General features: G+C 40.0%; 1 protein-coding gene across 5 annotated transcripts in view; it reads right to left on the bottom strand.

The window, feature by feature from the left end:
* The window catches only part of GRIA2 (glutamate ionotropic receptor AMPA type subunit 2), a 351,551-nt gene that overhangs the window by 77,896 nt on the left and 254,800 nt on the right, over window positions 1-18,855 (bottom strand). For all 5 annotated transcript variants that reach the window (XR_013219998.1, XR_013219999.1, XM_077279404.1 and 2 more), the window contains exons 7-9: window positions 3,080-3,247; window positions 2,712-2,816; window positions 2,284-2,394 (exon numbers count right to left, since the gene is read on the bottom strand). Coding sequence is in view for 3 of the 5 variants with exons in the window: in XM_077279404.1 (XP_077135519.1) it covers window positions 2,284-2,394; window positions 2,712-2,816; window positions 3,080-3,247 (384 nt within the window). In the remaining 2 variants the exon portion in view is untranslated. The remainder of the gene's footprint in view (window positions 1-2,283; window positions 2,395-2,711; window positions 2,817-3,079; window positions 3,248-18,855) is intronic.

Raw genomic sequence — 18,855 nt, 5'->3', positions numbered from 1 at the left:
CAAGCGCTCATTTTAAAATGCGCGCGTGTCCAGCCTCCCGGCTTGTGATTGGTTGACCGCGATGCAACCAATCACAAGCCGGGACGTCACGGGAGGCTGGACAAGCGCTCATTTTAAAATGTGCGCGTGTCCAGCCTCCCGTGACGTCACGGCTTGTGATTGGTTGCGTCGCCCATGTGACTGCGACGCAACCAATCACAAGCCGGGACTTCACGTAAAGGAAAGAAAAGCGCGAATTTTAAACAAAGAACGCTGCCGCTTCCCTCGGTAAGGTGCAGGCTGCGTCGGAGAGGTGAGTATAGCAATATTTTTTATTTTAATTCTCTCTTTTACACATTTTTACATTAATGTTGTTTCGATACCGATACCCGATACCACAAAAGTATCGGATCTCGGTATCGGAATTCCGATACCCGCAAGTATCGGCCGATACCCGATACTTGCGGTATCGGAATGCTCAACACTACCCATGATACAAAAACATATTTAGTTTGCGTTACTACCTAAATATCACTGCCAATGTTTAATTTTTTAATTAACAAGTTCGATGATATTCTGAATCATTCTGGGAAGACCATCATTTTCTCTGAAGACGTGTTTGCCATTTACAGTATTGTACAATATTGTATTACTAGACAGATAAACTGCGCATATGTTCAGCACTGTGTTAATCCTACTGTAGATTAAAAATAATTGAATCTGTGTGCAGACAAAAGGATATTTTTAGGATGAAAAATATAATTATATCAGTTTCAAGAGTAGGAACTCTAAACTAACACCACTCTGTGATAACTCTCCCCAACAGAATTGTAACGTTTAACATATGTTTTATGAAGAAGTGCTCAAACTAGTTTTATAGAGCTGCTTCAATAATATATAAGTATATTGTATACCAACCTGTGCTTGTGGCTGGCCATTGACTTGTAAGGTATAATATCCCAGAAAAATTGCTTATATACTTTGAAAGCTCTTTTATCCCCATGAGGATAAATTACTTGTACTCTTGTGCGGGATATTGATACCATATGCCTAAAAATATCTACTTGGGCAAATGTGATCTATAATGTGCTCAGCTTTGAGGTGCTAGGGGAAAAAGGTAAGAGGGAGATAGATGACATTCCTATTCAGGTAATCATTCTAGTCCTTGAGGACTACAGAGAACAGATTATGTAACCATAGGCTGTCTGACTGCTACATAGAACTGGACTGCAACATAATGATGCAATTTGGAATATAGGGTTATTATCTGGTACAATAAGACTAGATGGAATTATAGATGTGCTGAAGATTGGCATGCTCTATATATGTTTTGAAACAAGCTGCTAGAAGAATATTACATTTTCCATGTTTTAAATAATGTCTAAAAATCATATCAAAAAGTAAAAAAAATAGTATAGTGATTCTATACTTGAAATACACTGGAGCTGCCACGAAAGTTATACTCGCTGCTCGGATAAAACAGACACCTGAAAGCTGCTTCTACAAAACATAAAATGATAAATTATTCATGTGCTGGGGTCCAAATGAACTTTCCGATCAGACAAAGAGGACAAAAATGCTAACAGGTTTCCCCCTAAATATAATAAGCAAACCTAAAGTATGTTTAGGTAGTATTAGGTTTCCTGATACTATGGAATGGTAATGGTTGTCCAATCACACAGAATTGACTTTGGTATAGTTTAGTTGCAGTTCCACTTACTAAGGAGTTATTCTTGTGGCTGCTAACGGTCAGGCAGTGACGTTTCAGGGTTGTAGTCCAAATTGGTTCTTTGCAATCCAAACTGTTCTAAGGAAATACACGGATGACTACGATAGGTAGCTGTGCTCCAGCTGATAGCTTGGGACACAGACAATGGATTCCGAGCCTAGTCTGTGTCCAAAGCTTTTCAGCTGCTCTACAAGACAGAGTGTGTTGCTACCTGGAGTGAACATCTCCAGATTTCCTTACAACAGTTTGGATTTCAAGGAACCAATTTGGACCACAACCCTGCCTGACCATTATCAACCACAAGCATCCCTCTTGAGTAAGTGGAACTGCAACTAAAGTAAAACTGTTTCAAACTGAATTTTATGTGATTGGCCAACCATTACCATTCCATAGTATTCCAAAGTATTCTACTATGGGACTTTATTATATTTGAAGATAACCTGTTATCATTTTTAAATGATCACTTACTTCATTTGGACCGCAGCACACAAATAATTTATCACTTTTTTTCAGATTTTGAGTATAGTGATTCTACATTCTAATACAGAGTATTTAGCTAGACCAATATATCTTACCAAAATAGTCGTGACAATAACAGTTTTATTTTCCAGACCCATGGAGTCATTTGCAGATAAGACGTCAGTAACAGTTACAACCATTTTGTCAAGTTCGCTCCAGTAGCCAATCTGCCAGATTAAAATAATAAACTGCAGGTAAAGTGGACAGACTCATAAGTGAAACATCTATTGTAGTATAATGGATACGGAAGGAGAAGCAAAAATGGTATTAGCTAAAAAAAAATAATGGCATCTATTTACTTACCAAGTGAGCCTTTGAAAACATTTATAAAGTGTTTCAGAGATAGGTTCTAACATCATTATCATTTTAAAATTTAGAAAATGTATAATCAAATAATTAAATTCAGAAGCTCAGAGCTAAGCTAAATAAGTATAGAAAATCAAGAAAACTTAAAAATTGTTATAGTCCATTTTGGCTATTTTACCTTACGTGGTCCATTGCTCTTAAGTTCCATAATGTTTATTGTATAATTTACTCTTTTACCATTTTGGTCAAATTTTATATTTCCAGTCAAACCATCCACTTGGACCTAGTGAACACAATTGAGGAGACAAAATAGTATAAATTACAAGATAAAATGCCACACTAGGCAGTAGACACTAGACAATATAAGAAGCCATTGTGCTTTGCTCATACATTTCTTACACCTGACTGCTGCAAGAGCAGATATAAGCTGATTAGTAAGGCTGCTGGGTGTTGGACCCACATCTATGTCTTATTAATGGCTGATCAATATATAAATCTCAGACAACCCTTCTAATATAAATATGGAAGCAACCATGGATTCCATACCTGTTTGAGTGCTCTCTCTATTTCAACTCCATGGCCCCACGGAACAGCAGGATTTGCTAAACAGTCACCAGCATTTCCTCTCCTAGAGAGTTCAATTCTCTGTTTCCGTAAGTTACGGAAGGCCTCAGTCATCACTTGGACAGCATCGAAAGTCAACGCAGAAGTATACTAAAAAAAAATGAAAATTAATGTTTAAATGGTGAAATTTTTTCCGAGCTTGAATTAAAAGATATTATACAAATCTAATATTTATATTTATAGATTCCTTTTCTAGCAGTCAACAAAAGGTTTCATCCTCCTTATCAACCCAATCAACCAATCACACTGTAATCTTAATATTCATAGAGCAGTCTGGAGTCTGGACCAATAGATGCAGCTTGTTTTCTCCTTATAGAGGTTGTATCATCTTCTTAAATGGTAAACTTGAAGAAAAGTATTTGTAATAATAAGGAAGTTTGCAAGTTACCACTTATTAAATATAATCTCCAGTCTCCAGAACGGAGGGAGTTTTATCTTTATAGTTTACTACCTGTTGCCTTGGTTATTGGACAGCTTTCCAGTTTGTCAGTGGTGGAAACTCTCTAAGGAACAGTTTTTGTAAGCTTTTTTCTATAGAGCTTGTAACCTAGAATGTAATGTAGAAATCTATTTTTTTCTCCTCTTTAACTGATATTTCAATCTCAAGTCAAGGCTTAAAGCCGTAAAATTCGTCTTCACTGGAGACAGATTTTCCCATTCCTGAGAGAGAAGATGACACTTGTTGATAATAAGTTTCTATGAAGATGGGAGGTGTAAGACATTGATTGAACAACTTAAGGATTTCATAGTGGCGTCTATGTTCATATATTGTAGTTATTCTTAATCCAATGGTCTAGTGTTGACCTCATTTATTTAGGCACACTTACTTTTGGTCAGCATTATGTGCACTGTGCACCTTATATGGTAAATGTGTCCCTTTAATATAGTGCTCAGCAGCCTTTTATAGTCTACTAGATGGTGGCCCTATTCTAACGCATCGGGTATTCTAGAATATGCATGTCCACGTAGTATATTGCCTAGTGACGTAGTATATTGCCAAGTGATGTAGTATCTTGCCCAGTGATGTAGTATCTTGCCCAGTTACGTAGTATATTGCCCAGTGACGTAGTATATTGCCCAGTTACGCAGTATATTGCACAGCCACATAGTATATTGTTCAGTTACATAGTATATTGCCCAGTGACATAGTATATTGCCCAGTTACGTAGTATACAGCACAGAGCCACATAGTATACTGGCCAGTTACATAGTATACAGCACAGAGCCACATAGTATATTGCACAGCGACGTAGTATACAGCACAGAGCCACGTAGTATATTGCCCAGTTACGTAGTATACAGCACAGAGCCACGTAGTATATTGCCAAGTTACGTAGTATATTGCCCAGTGACGTAGTATATTGCCCAGCCAAGTAGTATATTGCCCAGTGACGTAGTATACAGCACAGAGCCACGTAGTATATTGCCCAGTGACGTAGTATACAGCACAGAGCCACGTAGTATATTGCCCAGTGACGTAGTATACAGCACAGAGCCACGTAGTATATTGCCCAGTGACGTAGTATACAGCACAGAGCCACGTAGTATATTGCCCAGTGACATAGTATACAGCACAGAGCCATGTAGTATATAGCACAGAGCCACGCAGTATATTGCCCAGTCACAAAGTATATTGCCCAGCCACATATGTCACAGGTTGAAAAATTAATAATAAACATATACTCACCTTCCGAGGGGCCCCTTGTAGTTCTGTCGCCTGTGTTCGGTTCAGGCAGCAGCTTCCGGTCCGAGGGTGTGATGACAGTCATGTGACCGCGACGTCACGGCAGGTCCTTCTCACGCAGGCGCACAGGGCCTGCGATGATGTCGCGGTCACATGACTGTGACGTCATGGCAGGTCCTTCTCACGCAGGCGCACAGGGCCTGTGATGACATCGCGGTCGCATGACCGTGACGTCATGGCAGGTACTTGTCGCACACCAACCTTAGCACCGGAACCTGCCGCTTGCATGGACCGGTCACTGGAGCGTCGGAAAGGCTATTTTTTTAAATTATTTTGTTTTTACTATTGCATAGGCAGCCTCAATAGTAAAAACTTGGTCACACAGGGTTAATAGCGGCGGTAACGGAGTGAGTTACCCGCGGCATAACGCGGTCCGTTACCGCGGGTATTAGCCCTGTGTGAGCCGTGACTGCGGGGGAGTATGGAGCGGGCGCCGGGCAGTGACTGCAGGGGAGTAGGGAGGGACTAATCGGACTGTGCTCGTCGCTGATTGGTCGTGGCAGCCATGACAGGCAGCTGGCGAGACCAATCAGCGAATGAATATCCGTGACGGAAGTTGCCGACAGAAAGATGGAAGTACCCCTTAGACAATTATATATACAGATTACATCTTTATGCTATTTGCTTGAAATTTAATTTTGATTTTATGGATTATACTCTGTGGTGGTGGTTTGTCCCCTCCTGATTTCCATTGTTTACATAATTAGAGGACACCATGTCACATTTGGAGAGCCCCTGATGTGCCTAAACAGTGGAAACCACTCACAATTGACACCATTTTGGAAACTAGGTCACTCAAGGAACATATCTGGATCTATGGGGAGCACCTTGAACCCACAGGTGCTTCATAGAAGTTTATAGCGTTGAGCCCTAAAAATAAAAAATTACATTTCCCCACAAAAATGTTCTTCTAGCCCCAATTTTCTTATTTAACAAGGGTAATATGAGAAAATGGACCCAAAAATGTATTGGGCGCATGTGAAGGCTCAGATACGATGAAGTGATGTTTTGGAAAACAGATTTTGATTAAATGTTCTGCAGGTGTCATTTTGCATTTGGAGAGCCCCTGATGTGCCTAAACAATGGACCCCCCCACAAGTAACTCAATTTTGGAAACTAAACCCCTCAATGAATTTATTTTGTTGTGCAATTTTTCCTGAGTACACTAATACCCCATATGTGATCAAAAACTACTTTTGAAGCACAGTGGAAAGCTCAGAAGGGAGGATGAACCAAACTGGACTGGTTTGAGGGTGCCATGTCACATTGGTGAAGCCCCTGAGGTGCCAGAACAGCAGAACCCCCCATAAGTGACTTCACTTTACAAACTACACCTCTCAATTAATTCATCTATGGGTGCAGTGATCATATTGACACCACATGTGTGCCACAGAATTTTATAACATTGGGTAATAAAGAAAAAATAATTACATTTTTGCCACTAACATTTTGTTTTAGCCTCAGATTTACATTTTCACACTGGGAAATGTGTAAAAATGGCTACAAAATTTGTCCCACAATTTCTGCTGAATGTAGAAATACTCCACATGTGGCTGTACAGTACTGCTTAGTCACATAGCGAGACTGGGAAGGGACGGAGCGCTATTTGCCTCCTGGAGTGTAGACTTTGCTAGAATAGTTTGCAAACTTCATATGCAGAGTTCCTAAGTGCTAGAAATGCCAAACATGTGGATGATAAATGTGGTTTAGACAGACTATGGGGCTCAGAATGGAGGGGGCATGTGGATTGGGGAACACAAGATTTGCTGAATTTCTTTTGGGGGGAGAGGAGCTATAGCATTTTTACAGAGCCTTTGTACTACCAGTAACATGGAAGCCCCCTATATTTCCATTGACAGATGGCGGACCTGAGTGGGGACTTGCTTTTTTTGTGGACTGAGATGAAGCTTTTGTTGGGAACATTTAAGTAACATTTGGGATCACGCTATGTACCATCTACATATGGCGCATGTTGGGAAAAGGTTGAAAACAGCAGAATTGCTGTTTATTATTAACTTGCTTTCCAAAAGAAATCTAAAAAAATGAGCATCCAAAACGCTATAATGTTGCCAATAAAAACTACAGCACACCCTGCACATGGCTTGATCATTAGAAGAATACAAGGAAAAACATTGCTGAAGCTTGTTTTCTGCTCTAAACCAAAAATAATTTTCTTTTTTATGTTTCATTATGTTATATAGTAAATTAAATGGTGCACTTAAAAACATACAACGCTTTTTACAGAAAATACCGTATATGCTTGATTATAAGCCGACCCGAGTATAAGCCGACCCCCTAATTTTGCAACAAAAACCTGGGAAAACTTATTGACTCGAGTATAAGCCTAGGGTGGAAAATGCAGCAGCTACCGGTAAATGTCAAAAATCAAAATAGATACTAATAAAAGTAAAATTAATTGAGACATCCGTAGGTTAAGTGTTTTTGAATATCCATATTGAATCAAGAACCCAATATAATGTTCCATACTGTTCATTATGGCCCCATAAGATGCTCCATACAAAATAGGCCCCATATAATGCTCCATACAGTTCAATATGGCCCCATAAGATGCCCCATATAATTTTCCATTCAGTTCTTTATGGCCCCATAGATGCCCCATATAATGCTCCATGCAGTTACTCCTTTGGGAGTGGAGTCCATATTCATAACTTTAATGAGCGGTACCAGTGACAGCTGAACAGGGGAAGAAGCTGCCGTGCCCGAAGACCGTGGGACATGCGGGGACCGCTGTTGTGAATTTGCTTTTTGGCTCCCTCTAGTGGTTACTAGTGATTTGACTCTGGGTATGTCAGTCATCCCTTGTATGCTCACCTGGGCCGTTAGTTCAGGGGTGTTGCTATATAAGCTCCCTGGACCTTCAGTTCAATGCCTGGCAACGTTGTTATCAGAGCTAATCTGCTGTGCTCTTGTCTACTGATCCTGGTTCCTGCTAGATTAAGCTAAGTCTGCTTTCTTGCTTTTTGCTATTTGTTTTTGTTTGCATTTTTGTCCAGCTTGTACATAATCTGTATCCTAACCTTGCTGGAAGCTCTAGGGAGGCTGGAGTTCTCCCCCCGGGCCGTTAGATGGTTCGGGGGTTCTTGAATTTCCAGTGTGGAATTTTGATAGGGTTTTTGTTGACCATATAAGTTATCTTACTACATTCTGCTATTAGTAAGTGGGCCTCTCTTTGCTAAACCTAGTTCATCTCTGTGTTTGTCATTTCCTCTTACCTCACCATTATTGTTTGTGGGGGGCTTGTATCCAACTTTTGGGGTCTATTATCTGGAGGCAAGAGAGGTCTTTGTTTTCCTCTTCTAGGGGTAGTTAGTCCTCCGGCTGGCGCGAGACATCTAGCGACCAACGTAGGCATGTTCCCCGGCTACTTCTAGTGTTGGCGTTAGGAGTAGATATATGGTCAACCCAGTTACCACTGCCCTATGAGCTGGATTTTTGTACTTCGCAGACTTACTTGTTCCTCTGAGACCCTCGCCATTGGGGTCATAACAGACCGCGTCAAGAGCGCTGGGAGCAGGTGAGTATTTGACAGACGTCGCTCCCCCTCACCCACCGACCCTCCCGCCTTCCATGACTCAAGTATAAGCCGAGGGGGGCAATTTCAGCCCATTTTTTGGGGCTGAAAATCTTGGCTTATCCTCGAGTATATACGGTAATTCTCATACAGCAACGTCAACAGAAAAAAAATAAGTTATTGCTCTTGGAACAAAGGAATAATAGAACAAAAGTAAAAAAATATAATATATATATATATATATATATATATAAATATATCACCGTGGGGACAATGCTAATGAGGGCCACAGAAGATATGCCACATAATTCATTACTGTTACATAATTGGCTGGCACTATGAAGGAATGTGGATATTTACTTTTTTTGTAATAACCAGAAGAAAAAGTGAACATGGTATACCAAGATATACAAGTTAAGAGTAATGCGATGGACAATTCTTTTAGCATACATATAGTTTTTAATCACATTGACATATATCCTGAAAAGTGTTCTTGACGTCCTGTAGCCTAAGCTGACTTTAATTTCCAGCAGTTTTTAGCTTGCTCAGCTTTTTCGTCTGCTAACAGCTTCATTTCCTCCAAATAGCAACTTCTATAGGTGGAAATCAGAGTCACAGTCCCTATAGGCAGCATAAATATATTGCTTTAATATATATAGCATATATATAGCATAATAATATATATATAGCATGAGCTGGCCCTAAGCCTGGTTACATTTCAACCAGACATTTAAACTGTAAATGAAATATTCAGAGACATGATATCTGAAGTTGGGATCACATTGAGAATGTATCAATATCTGATTTAATTGGTTAATGTGGTATAAAAGCAGAAAGTGTGCCAGAGGGCAGTTGGCTTGAAATGTCTAGTATCAGTCTACTGTATAAATATGCAACCGGAAAAGGTTGTAAACTAGTAGATACAAATCCAGTGATACATATTCTGAGATTATCAGCAAAACTTACTGTCACGAAGATAACTTAAATATTTCAGTCCCATTTACAGAAATGCTAGAATAGATTGATTGCCTAAGTTTTCATGGATGATTCCACAAATTAGGTCATTAGGAGAAGATCTGTGATGTACAGTAAGTGTAAGCTGGGCAGCATACAGTTTGCATCACCATTTAGAAGCCCATGGAAACTGACAGGGAGGAGTACTCCAAATGATTGTATTCAAGAGCAGGCAGTAACAAAGTAATTAAGTCACGTCAATGATGTTATTAGGGGTCTTTCCATAATGTCAGCGTGAAAAGGATGGAGAAAAAGGAAATGCAGGTCAGTCCACTGATACAGTATATGACCTCTCATCATTAAGAACATATGCTAATTTGTGGGTAATGATGCACCAATTAATGCAATAACATACAGATATGTTATAGCAAAGAAAGGCCGAAGAAAACAAGAGTATTTGCTATTCCAAAGTTAAAGAGGGGCTGGTTACAAAGATAGTTGAGGTAAATAAAAAAAAAACATATATCACTGTAAAGAAAGAATAAATTAGCTTTTAGTCCTCCAGAGTAAAGGTGCAAATTATAAGATGCTCATTAACCAAGTCTTAATAAATTCCAGCTTCAGAGACTATGGAAGATTAACTGAACGCTTATTATCCTGCAAGGGTTAGTGCCTGCCAAGCAGAAACTATAAACCCTTCACGCTAGGGCATAAAATATATTCATTATTCTTAGTATTGTTAGTATTATTATTATTATTGCTATTATTATTAGCAAAATCAAAACTATTCACAATGTGAGGACAATGACGTTAACTCTAAATACTTATGTAAGGATTGAAAGCACTTGGCACCATGGCAGAAATGAGTGTACACGTTATGCTATTTTTATTTTAACTCTCTTCATTTTGTAAAGCAAAAAAACATGGCATTTGTTATTAGCTATTCTGATATTAATTTGCTTTCTAATTAATATTTGATGAAGAATGAAAACCGCAAGCATTTATGTATGGTATGAGCAATTAAATTATATAGGTAATAACAGCAAATAAATATTTATTGCGCATAAGATTATAAGGACATGACAGTTGATCTATGGGGGATCCATTCTTATATGAGTAAATCACAAGAACAATTCATAAAGTTTGCTATTTACATACAAAGGAATAACATACATATTGGTTGTCATTAGTGATGGGCGAGCCCCCCCGATGACCGGGATCGGCGGTTCACCCGAGTTTTTTTGTAAAATTCGAGCTCGAGGCCGGAGATGACGCGAACTTGCATCCAAACCCTGAGCTTGGACTTTACAGATATGGAATGGGGCGGGGGGGGGGGGGCTGTAAAACAAAACATAAAATTAATAATAAACATTATAATTATACTAACCGGTCCAGCGACGTGTCCTCCCATCTCGCTGTCTCCCGGCCGCATCTACTTTTAGGGCCGCTCATTAACTTCACCGCACGAACACTGCCAGAAAAAGCCGAGACTGCTGAGTGCAGTGAATACCGCTGGAAGTTAATGAGCGGCCCCGGAAGTCAGGAGACAGTGGGACAGGAGGACACGTAGCTGGACAGGTAAGTATAATTATAATGTTTATTATTAACGGCCCTGGACCCGAACTGGACCCAAACTGTAACACGGGTTTCCATGTGTTCTGTAAAGGTCTAGAACTTTACAGTTTGGGTTCTCCCATCCCTAGTTGTCATGCTTCAATTCCCTTCTCAGAAACGGATGCTAAAACAACATTTTGTCAAAACGTCAGCAAAATTGTCAGCTTGTAAAATGATTTTAAAATCCAAAATGTTGGCCTACTGAAATGTATGTTCAGTAAATGAACTCAATACTTGGTTGGGGCTCCTTTTGCATCAATTACTGCATCAATGCAGCGTGGCATGGAGATGATCAGCCTGTGCCACTGCTGAGGTGCTATGGAAGCCCAGGTTGCTTTGATAGCAGCCTTCATTTCGTCTGCATTGTTTGGTCTGATGTCTCTTATCTTCCTCTTGACAATACCCCATAGATTCTCTATGGGGTTAAGGTCAGGTGAGTTTGCTGGCCAATGAAGCATAGGGATACTGTTGTTTTTAAACCAGTTACTGGTACTTTTGGTATTGTGGACATGTGCCAAGTCCTGCTGGAGTTTAAATTTTCCATTTCCAGAAAGCTTGTCAGAAGAGGGAAGCATGAAGTGCTATTGGTCATTAGTGGCTTGACACTTGTAACCCATGTCCTGGATACGTCTGTGTGTGGTGGCTCTTGAAGCAATGACCCCAGCAGCAGTCCACTCTTTGTGAATCTCCCCCAAATTTTTGAATAGCCTTATTATAACAATCCTTTCAAGGTTGCGGTTATCCTGGTTGCTTGTTCCCCTTTTTTCTACCATGCTTTTTCCTTCCACTCAACTTTCCATTAATATGCTTGGATACAGCACTCTGTGAATAGCAAACATCTTTAGTAGTGATGAGCGAATATACTCATTATTCGAGATTTCCCGAGCATGCTGGGGTGTCCTCCGAATATTTGTAAGTGCTCGGAGATTTAGTTTTCCTTGCAGCAGCTGAATGATTTACATCTGTTAGCCAGCTTGATTACATTTGGGGATTCCCTAGCATCCAGGCAACCCCCACATATACCGTATTTTTCTGACCATAAGATGCACTTTTTTTCCTCCAAATTTGGGAGGAAAGTGTGGGTGCATCTTATGGTAGGGATGTAGCATGTGGGGAGGGAGGCAGCAGCGAGTGGGATCGCACTGTTATCCCACTTCAGGAGGCTGAAAAATGTCCCCACTGCCAGGGAATCAGCGCTAGGGAAACCACATGGTCCTGATGATTAAGTGCAGTGAATATTCATTAGCTAATCCCCGCCCACCTATCAGCTGAGCAGTGAGCCAGGAGCAGCAAATGAATACTGCACTTAAGCAGGGACACACATGGTTTCCTCAGCGCTGATTCCTGCAGCAGCTGGGGAGATCTGTGTGTCCGGGGGAGGAGGAGGCAGCAGCAGCAGGGTCCGAGGGAGAGGAGATCGCTGGTACCTTCCTGGGCTGGAGCTGAGTTCTGTGCAGTGTGCACAAGGAGGACCTGTGATGATGTCAGAAGTGGGCGGGCTGGAGCATCACATGGCAGCACAGAGCCCTCCCTCTTCTTGACATCATCACAGGTCCTTCAGACTCCAAAACTAGAATCTGCTGGCTTCCATTACCTGTGCTGTGGAAAGGCAACAAGAGGGAGGGCTCTGTGTGCAGTCATGGGATGCATTTACCTTACTACAGGCTGGCTGCCACAATTAAGAGGTTAGTCTTTCCAAAACACAATAAAGCACTCTGCCACTCCGTTAGTGAACTATAACTCCCAGCATGTCATAGGATCTGCAGGACATGCTGGGAGTTATAGTTCTCCCATGGGATTTTAAAGCAGCACTCCAGTGTTATTTTGCAGTGCTGGAGTGGTGCTTTCAATATAAGCCCTGTGCCCCCATTCTTATACTCACCCTCCAGCATCTTCATATAGTACTTCACAGACACCACACTGGTCCCGCAGCTTCCAACATAATAACATACTATTATATATAATAACACCACATATAATAGTATGTTATTAAATATTTTACCACATTTTTTTGCTTCAAATATTTTTTTCCCTATTTTCCACCTCTAAAACCTGGGTGCGCCTTATAGTCTGGTGCGTCTTATAGTCCGAAAAATACGTTACTTATGCTGGCTAATAGCTGTAAATCATTCAGCTGTGGCGATGAAAAGTAAACCTCTGAGCACTTACAAATACTCGGAGGACACCCGAGCATGCTCGGGAAATCTCGAGTAACAAGTATTTTCGCTCATCACTAATCTTTAGCAATGACCTTTTGTAACTTACCCTTCTTGTGGAGTGTGTCAATGACTGCCTTCTGAACATCTGTCAAGTCAGCAGTCTTCTCCATGATTGTGGAGCCTACTGAAACAGACTAAGGGACCTTTTTAAATGCTTAGAAGTCTTTGCAGGTGTTTTTTTTAATTATTCTAATTTACTGAGATGACTTTTGTTTTTTAATTATTATTATTATTTACAGTGGTCTATTATAGACTACTGGCCTGTTATAATCACTCAGAAACTAGAGAAATGTGAAGATATTTGGAAAATACACTTCAGGTAAAAAAACTGAATTATTGAACTTTAGATTTCACTCTAACTTTACCTATACAGCATACAATTATTTTTTATTGAAATTTTCCTCAACCAATTTCCCAAAAAAAAGGTCAGAAAAACACTTTCTCAGTAGCAGTAAACACCATGACATAAAATGTTCCCATAATCTCAATGACACTGTACTCCTGGCAACAGTGATCAAACATACATTTATAAAATAAACACGAATGTATAAATACATGACAATTGGTAAATAATAAAAAGTATAAGACCTGGGCACTTTTGTAACCCAAAAAATGGACTTCTCACTAGACCACTAACTTAACCCCTTAGCTGACTATGACGTGTATATCCGTCATAGGTCGGCCCTCCTCTTTTGTGCAGATCAAGAACATTTTCTGGCACGACAGCTGATCTGATCAGCTGTCATGTGCCCCTAACAGCCGTGGATGGAATTGCGATCCACCTGCTGCTGTTAACTAGTTAAATGTCACTGTCAATCTCTGACAGTGGCATTTAACTTGTACAAATTGGATGAGTGTCTTAGCTCCGCCACTCCGGCGCTCATAGCAGATGAGAATTTTTGTTACACTGCAGCCCTGCTATGTGTAACACAAGCAATCAGATAATCACAGCTTCTAGTCTCCCATGGAGACTATTGAAGCAAATAAAAAGTAAAGAAAAATGTAAAAAAAAAGTTAAAAAATAAAAATATATAAAACGTCAAATCACCCCTCTTTTGCCCCATTTAAAATAAAACGATAATAATAAAAAAAATACACATTTTTGGCATTGCCGAGTTCAGAAACACACAATCCACCAAGATATAAACATTATTAATCCAATTGGTAAACAGCGTAATGAGAAAGAAAATCAAAATGCCAGAATTACATTTTTTTTGGTCATTGCAACAGTGCAATAAAATGCAGTAATGGGAGATCAAAACATTGTATCTATCCCATAATGGTATCAATAAAAACGTCAGCTCAGCGTGAAAAAAATAAACCCTCACCCAAACCCCTGGGAAGAAGGGGAGCAAAAAAAGTAAACGCAAAAACAGAAGTGAAATACCTCTTGTCGTTAAGGAGTTAAAAAGAACAAATCATTATGATGACATGATACTTTAAAGGGAACCTGTCACCCCCAAAATCGATGGTGAGGTAAGCTCACCGTCGTCAGGGGCTTATCTACAGCATTCTGTAATGCTGTAGATAAGCCACCGATGTTACCTGAAAGAGGAGAAAAAGACATTAGATTATACTCACCCAGGGGCGGTCCGGTCCGATGGGTGTCTCAGGTCCGGTACAGCGCCTCCCATCTTCATTCCATGACGTCCTCTTCTGGTCTTCACGCCGCGGCTCCGGCGCAGGTGTACTTTTGCCCTGTTGAGGGCAGAGCAAGGTACTGCAGTGCGCAGGCGCCGGAAAGGTCAGAGAGGCCCGGTGCCTGCGCACTGCAGTACTTTGCTCTGCTCTCAACAGGGCAATCAGTACGCCTGTGCCAGAGCCGCAGGCTGAAGACAAGAGGATGTCATCGTAAGAAGATAGGAGGCACCGGTGCGGACCTGAGACACCCATCGGACCGGACCGCAGTGGGACCGCCCCTGGGTGAGTATAATCTAACGTCTTTTTCTCCTCTTTCAGGTAACATCGGGGGCTTATCTACAGCATTACAGAATCCTGTAGATAAGCCCCTGATGACGGTGAGCTTACCTCACGATCAATTTTGGGGGTGACAGGTTCCCTTTAATATTTCTGTTTGTAAATAACTACTTCTCTCCTTTTTCTCTCCATATCCAGACCACTGCTACATTTAAGAATAGCTGCGCCATTTAATAGTTTTCTATTCATGCTTTTTGTTCAGTGTTGTGTATTAGAACTGACAAACAAAAACAAGAAAACAATTACATAACAAAAATGCAGCTCTGAACACAGCAAATCCATGAATTGAAAGTTATGACATTATAGTATGTGTCAATCGTTATGGTTCTTAGAAAACTAGGACGTGTAGGATGTCCTATGGATGGTTTGGTCTATAACGCTGTAAGGCAGTAAATCAGTCAACATGAATATGAAAGTAAATATTTGATTTGTTTCCACACCAACAGATATAAACACAAAGGCTCATTTTTCTTACAAAGACGTAACTTAAAGGGACTCTGTCACCTGAATTTGGAGGGAACAATTTTCAGCCATAGGGGCGGGGTTTTCGGGTGTTTGATTCACCTTTTCCTTACCCGCTGGCTGCATGCTGGCTGCAATATTGTATTGAAGTTCATTCTCTGTCCTCCATAGTACACGCCAGCGTAAGGCAAGATTGCCTTGTGCATGCATGTACTACGGAGGACAGAGAATGAACTTCAATCCAATATTTCATCCAGCATGCAGCCAGCGGGTAAGGAAAGGGTGAATCAAACACCCAAAAACCCCGCCCCTATGGCTGAAAATTGTTCACTCCAAATTCAGGTGACAGAGTCCCTTTAACACAATGTGACTGACATGAGGTGACATCGATGTGCAGCATTGGATATCAGCTGGTGAAATTGTCCTATAAAAATGGAAATGTATATTTTACATACAAAATTGTTGCTGATGTGTCTATGTAAGTAAATATATATATATATATATATATATATATATATATATATATACATACATACACACTCAGTATCACATGAAGACAATTTGTCTTTGTTACAAGAGAAATATATATATATATATATATATATATATATATATATATATATATATATATATATATATATATAAAGAAACTCCAAAATGATAACCCTAACAGGGCCATGAAGGTACAATGATAACAAAATACCAAAAAAGGAAAACCTTCACACAAAAGCCAATACATGAAAACATATATCACCTTTATTAATGCATACTGAAAAATATAAAACAATGAAAATGTGAACAAAAAATAAGGCAGTAGAAGGCCGTAATAATAAGTAAATGCAGCAAGATGTTACATAAATATAAACATACAACCATACATGAGATACAAGGTAAATGCAAATATAGCATAAGATACATCAAAGTGATGTGTTGTAAACAAATATGACATATGTCTATACCCAAGGAACAGACAATGTCCCCATGCAAAGGTACGATAGTAAGATACACAGCCTAACAAAACTACTGCAAATACTGCATAAATGTTAGCATAATTACCAGGAGGAAGAACCCGGAGACCCACCACACCCGACGCGCGTTTCGCACCGAAATGCTTCGTCCAGGGGTGGTTGGGTACTGGCCAGATAGGGGTTATATGCTGGTCATGACCAATGGCAGAGGAGCAAAAACTAGGAAGAGTTAAGCCACCTGCAGTGAAGCGCTAGTAATAGGGTAACGTACCATGATGGAGAAGAGACGCCAGACACCATGTGTGCAGCCCCGGAAGTGACATACAAGATTAACAGCAGAAGCGCATCGTAAAGCACCAACCGTGATTACGTGTATAGCGCTAAAGAGGAAGTGGATGAAAAGACTTCAAACCTGTAAAGCGCAGGCGTGCGTTGCTAAGTAAGAGGAAGTGGATAAAAAAAGGAGATGAAAAAAAACAGGAACTGGTAAAACGCAGGCATGCGCTGCTAAGTAACAGACGCAGCCCACTGCACAAGCGCATAATAAGAAAGCAACGGTTGCTACACTAGTGAAAAAACGGTGCTAAAAAGGAAAATGTATTAATAGCACGTACTGCTAATTATAATGCAGAATACGCAATGCAAACAAAAACCGAGGGGAAAAGGGAAGTAACAATATATAAATATATACATATATATAAGAGTGATAAAAAACCGAAGCAAACAACAGTAGATAAATTAATGGCACTGTTACAAAATAAACAATGATGACAATTACGGTGCTGGCACATACTAGGAGGGAACTCACTGCTATAACTAAAAAGCCAGAAAGCAAGAACAAGGACCGCACTGCCAATGTATAAGAAAAAAGAGCAAAAATTAGAGAAAATAAAAAATAAAGAGTATATATAAGTATACATAGGTGCGGATAAACACCTGTGAAAAAACAGAAAAATTGGTAATGGTGTAAAAAATATATAATAGAGAATGAACACCTAAAAAGGAACGTTATATTAATTAAGACCATATGCATAATAACATTAAAGGACATTAAAAACACCACTATGCTATCAAAAGGTGATATATAATATAATGCTGTGTAAACAGAAATAAACACATAACAGATGGTGATGATAAAAAGTGCAATAATACAGGTGATACATATAACAACAAACGTGTTATAAAACATGCCCATAGGACAAATATAGTAGATGTGCAAACAGTGCAGAGTAATAAAAGACATGTTCTTGACATCATATGGTATAGCAGCTAAGGATGAATCCGAAGATCAACATAACATCAGGAACCAGGAGTCCACTCAGAAGAACTAATGAAAGCAACCTCTTGAAGCAACATAAGGACATACAACCGAAGGTAATAACCCCTATAACAAAAGATAGAAAAAATAAAAACACACATAAAAAATATATATACATATTTATTAAAAACATAGCCAGGATAAAACCATACAGAAGGAAGCATTGAAACTACATAGGCCGGAACAAAATAATCAGATGGGCAAGAAGGGGACAAAGCTGTTATGTTCATTCAGTCCATGTGGAAAAGTGGTATTCAATCTATATATCCACCTTGTTTCCCTTTGAGCCAAGAGTCTCTTCCAATTCCCTCCACGAGGGCCAATAAATACCCTGTCGATACCTTTCACCCTCAACCCCATAGGGTCACAATTATGGAAGGTCTTGAAATGACGCGGTATTGGTTTAAGTTTGTTAAGGTCATCTTCCGTGGGAGCATTTTCTATATCCAAGACATGTTCCCGCACCCTGCGGCGAAGTTCACGCGACATCATACCCACATAAATGAGGCCACAGGGGCACGTGGCGTAGTACACGACTGCCTTAGTGGTACATGTGATTGTATGGGTAATTTTGAACGTTCTATCACTGGGTGGAATTGGTGAACTCAGTAGAGTCACAGATGTTTTTGCAAGCCACACACTTCCCACAACGGGTGCACCCCCACTTTGGACCTCTAGAGTCAAAAATATATTTTTGCCTCGAACCTTTGTGATAGCTGTGGACTAGCTGATCTCTAAAGTTCTGTGACCTCCTAAAGGAGATAGATGGGGTCTTACCAATGAATTTGGAAATGGTATCATCAAGTTAAAGCATGTGCCAGTGTTTAGCAATAGCAGCCCTGATTTCACTACTCCTGGAATTATAATCCAGGACACATCGTACCTGCTCCTGTTGTGCCACGATCTTCTT

This window comes from Ranitomeya variabilis, chromosome 1 (genome assembly GCF_051348905.1).
Source record: "Ranitomeya variabilis isolate aRanVar5 chromosome 1, aRanVar5.hap1, whole genome shotgun sequence".
NCBI classification, from domain to species: Eukaryota; Metazoa; Chordata; class Amphibia; order Anura; family Dendrobatidae; genus Ranitomeya; species Ranitomeya variabilis.
Note: the sequence above shows the minus strand (reverse complement) of the source record. Positions and strands in the feature narration are given on the sequence as shown.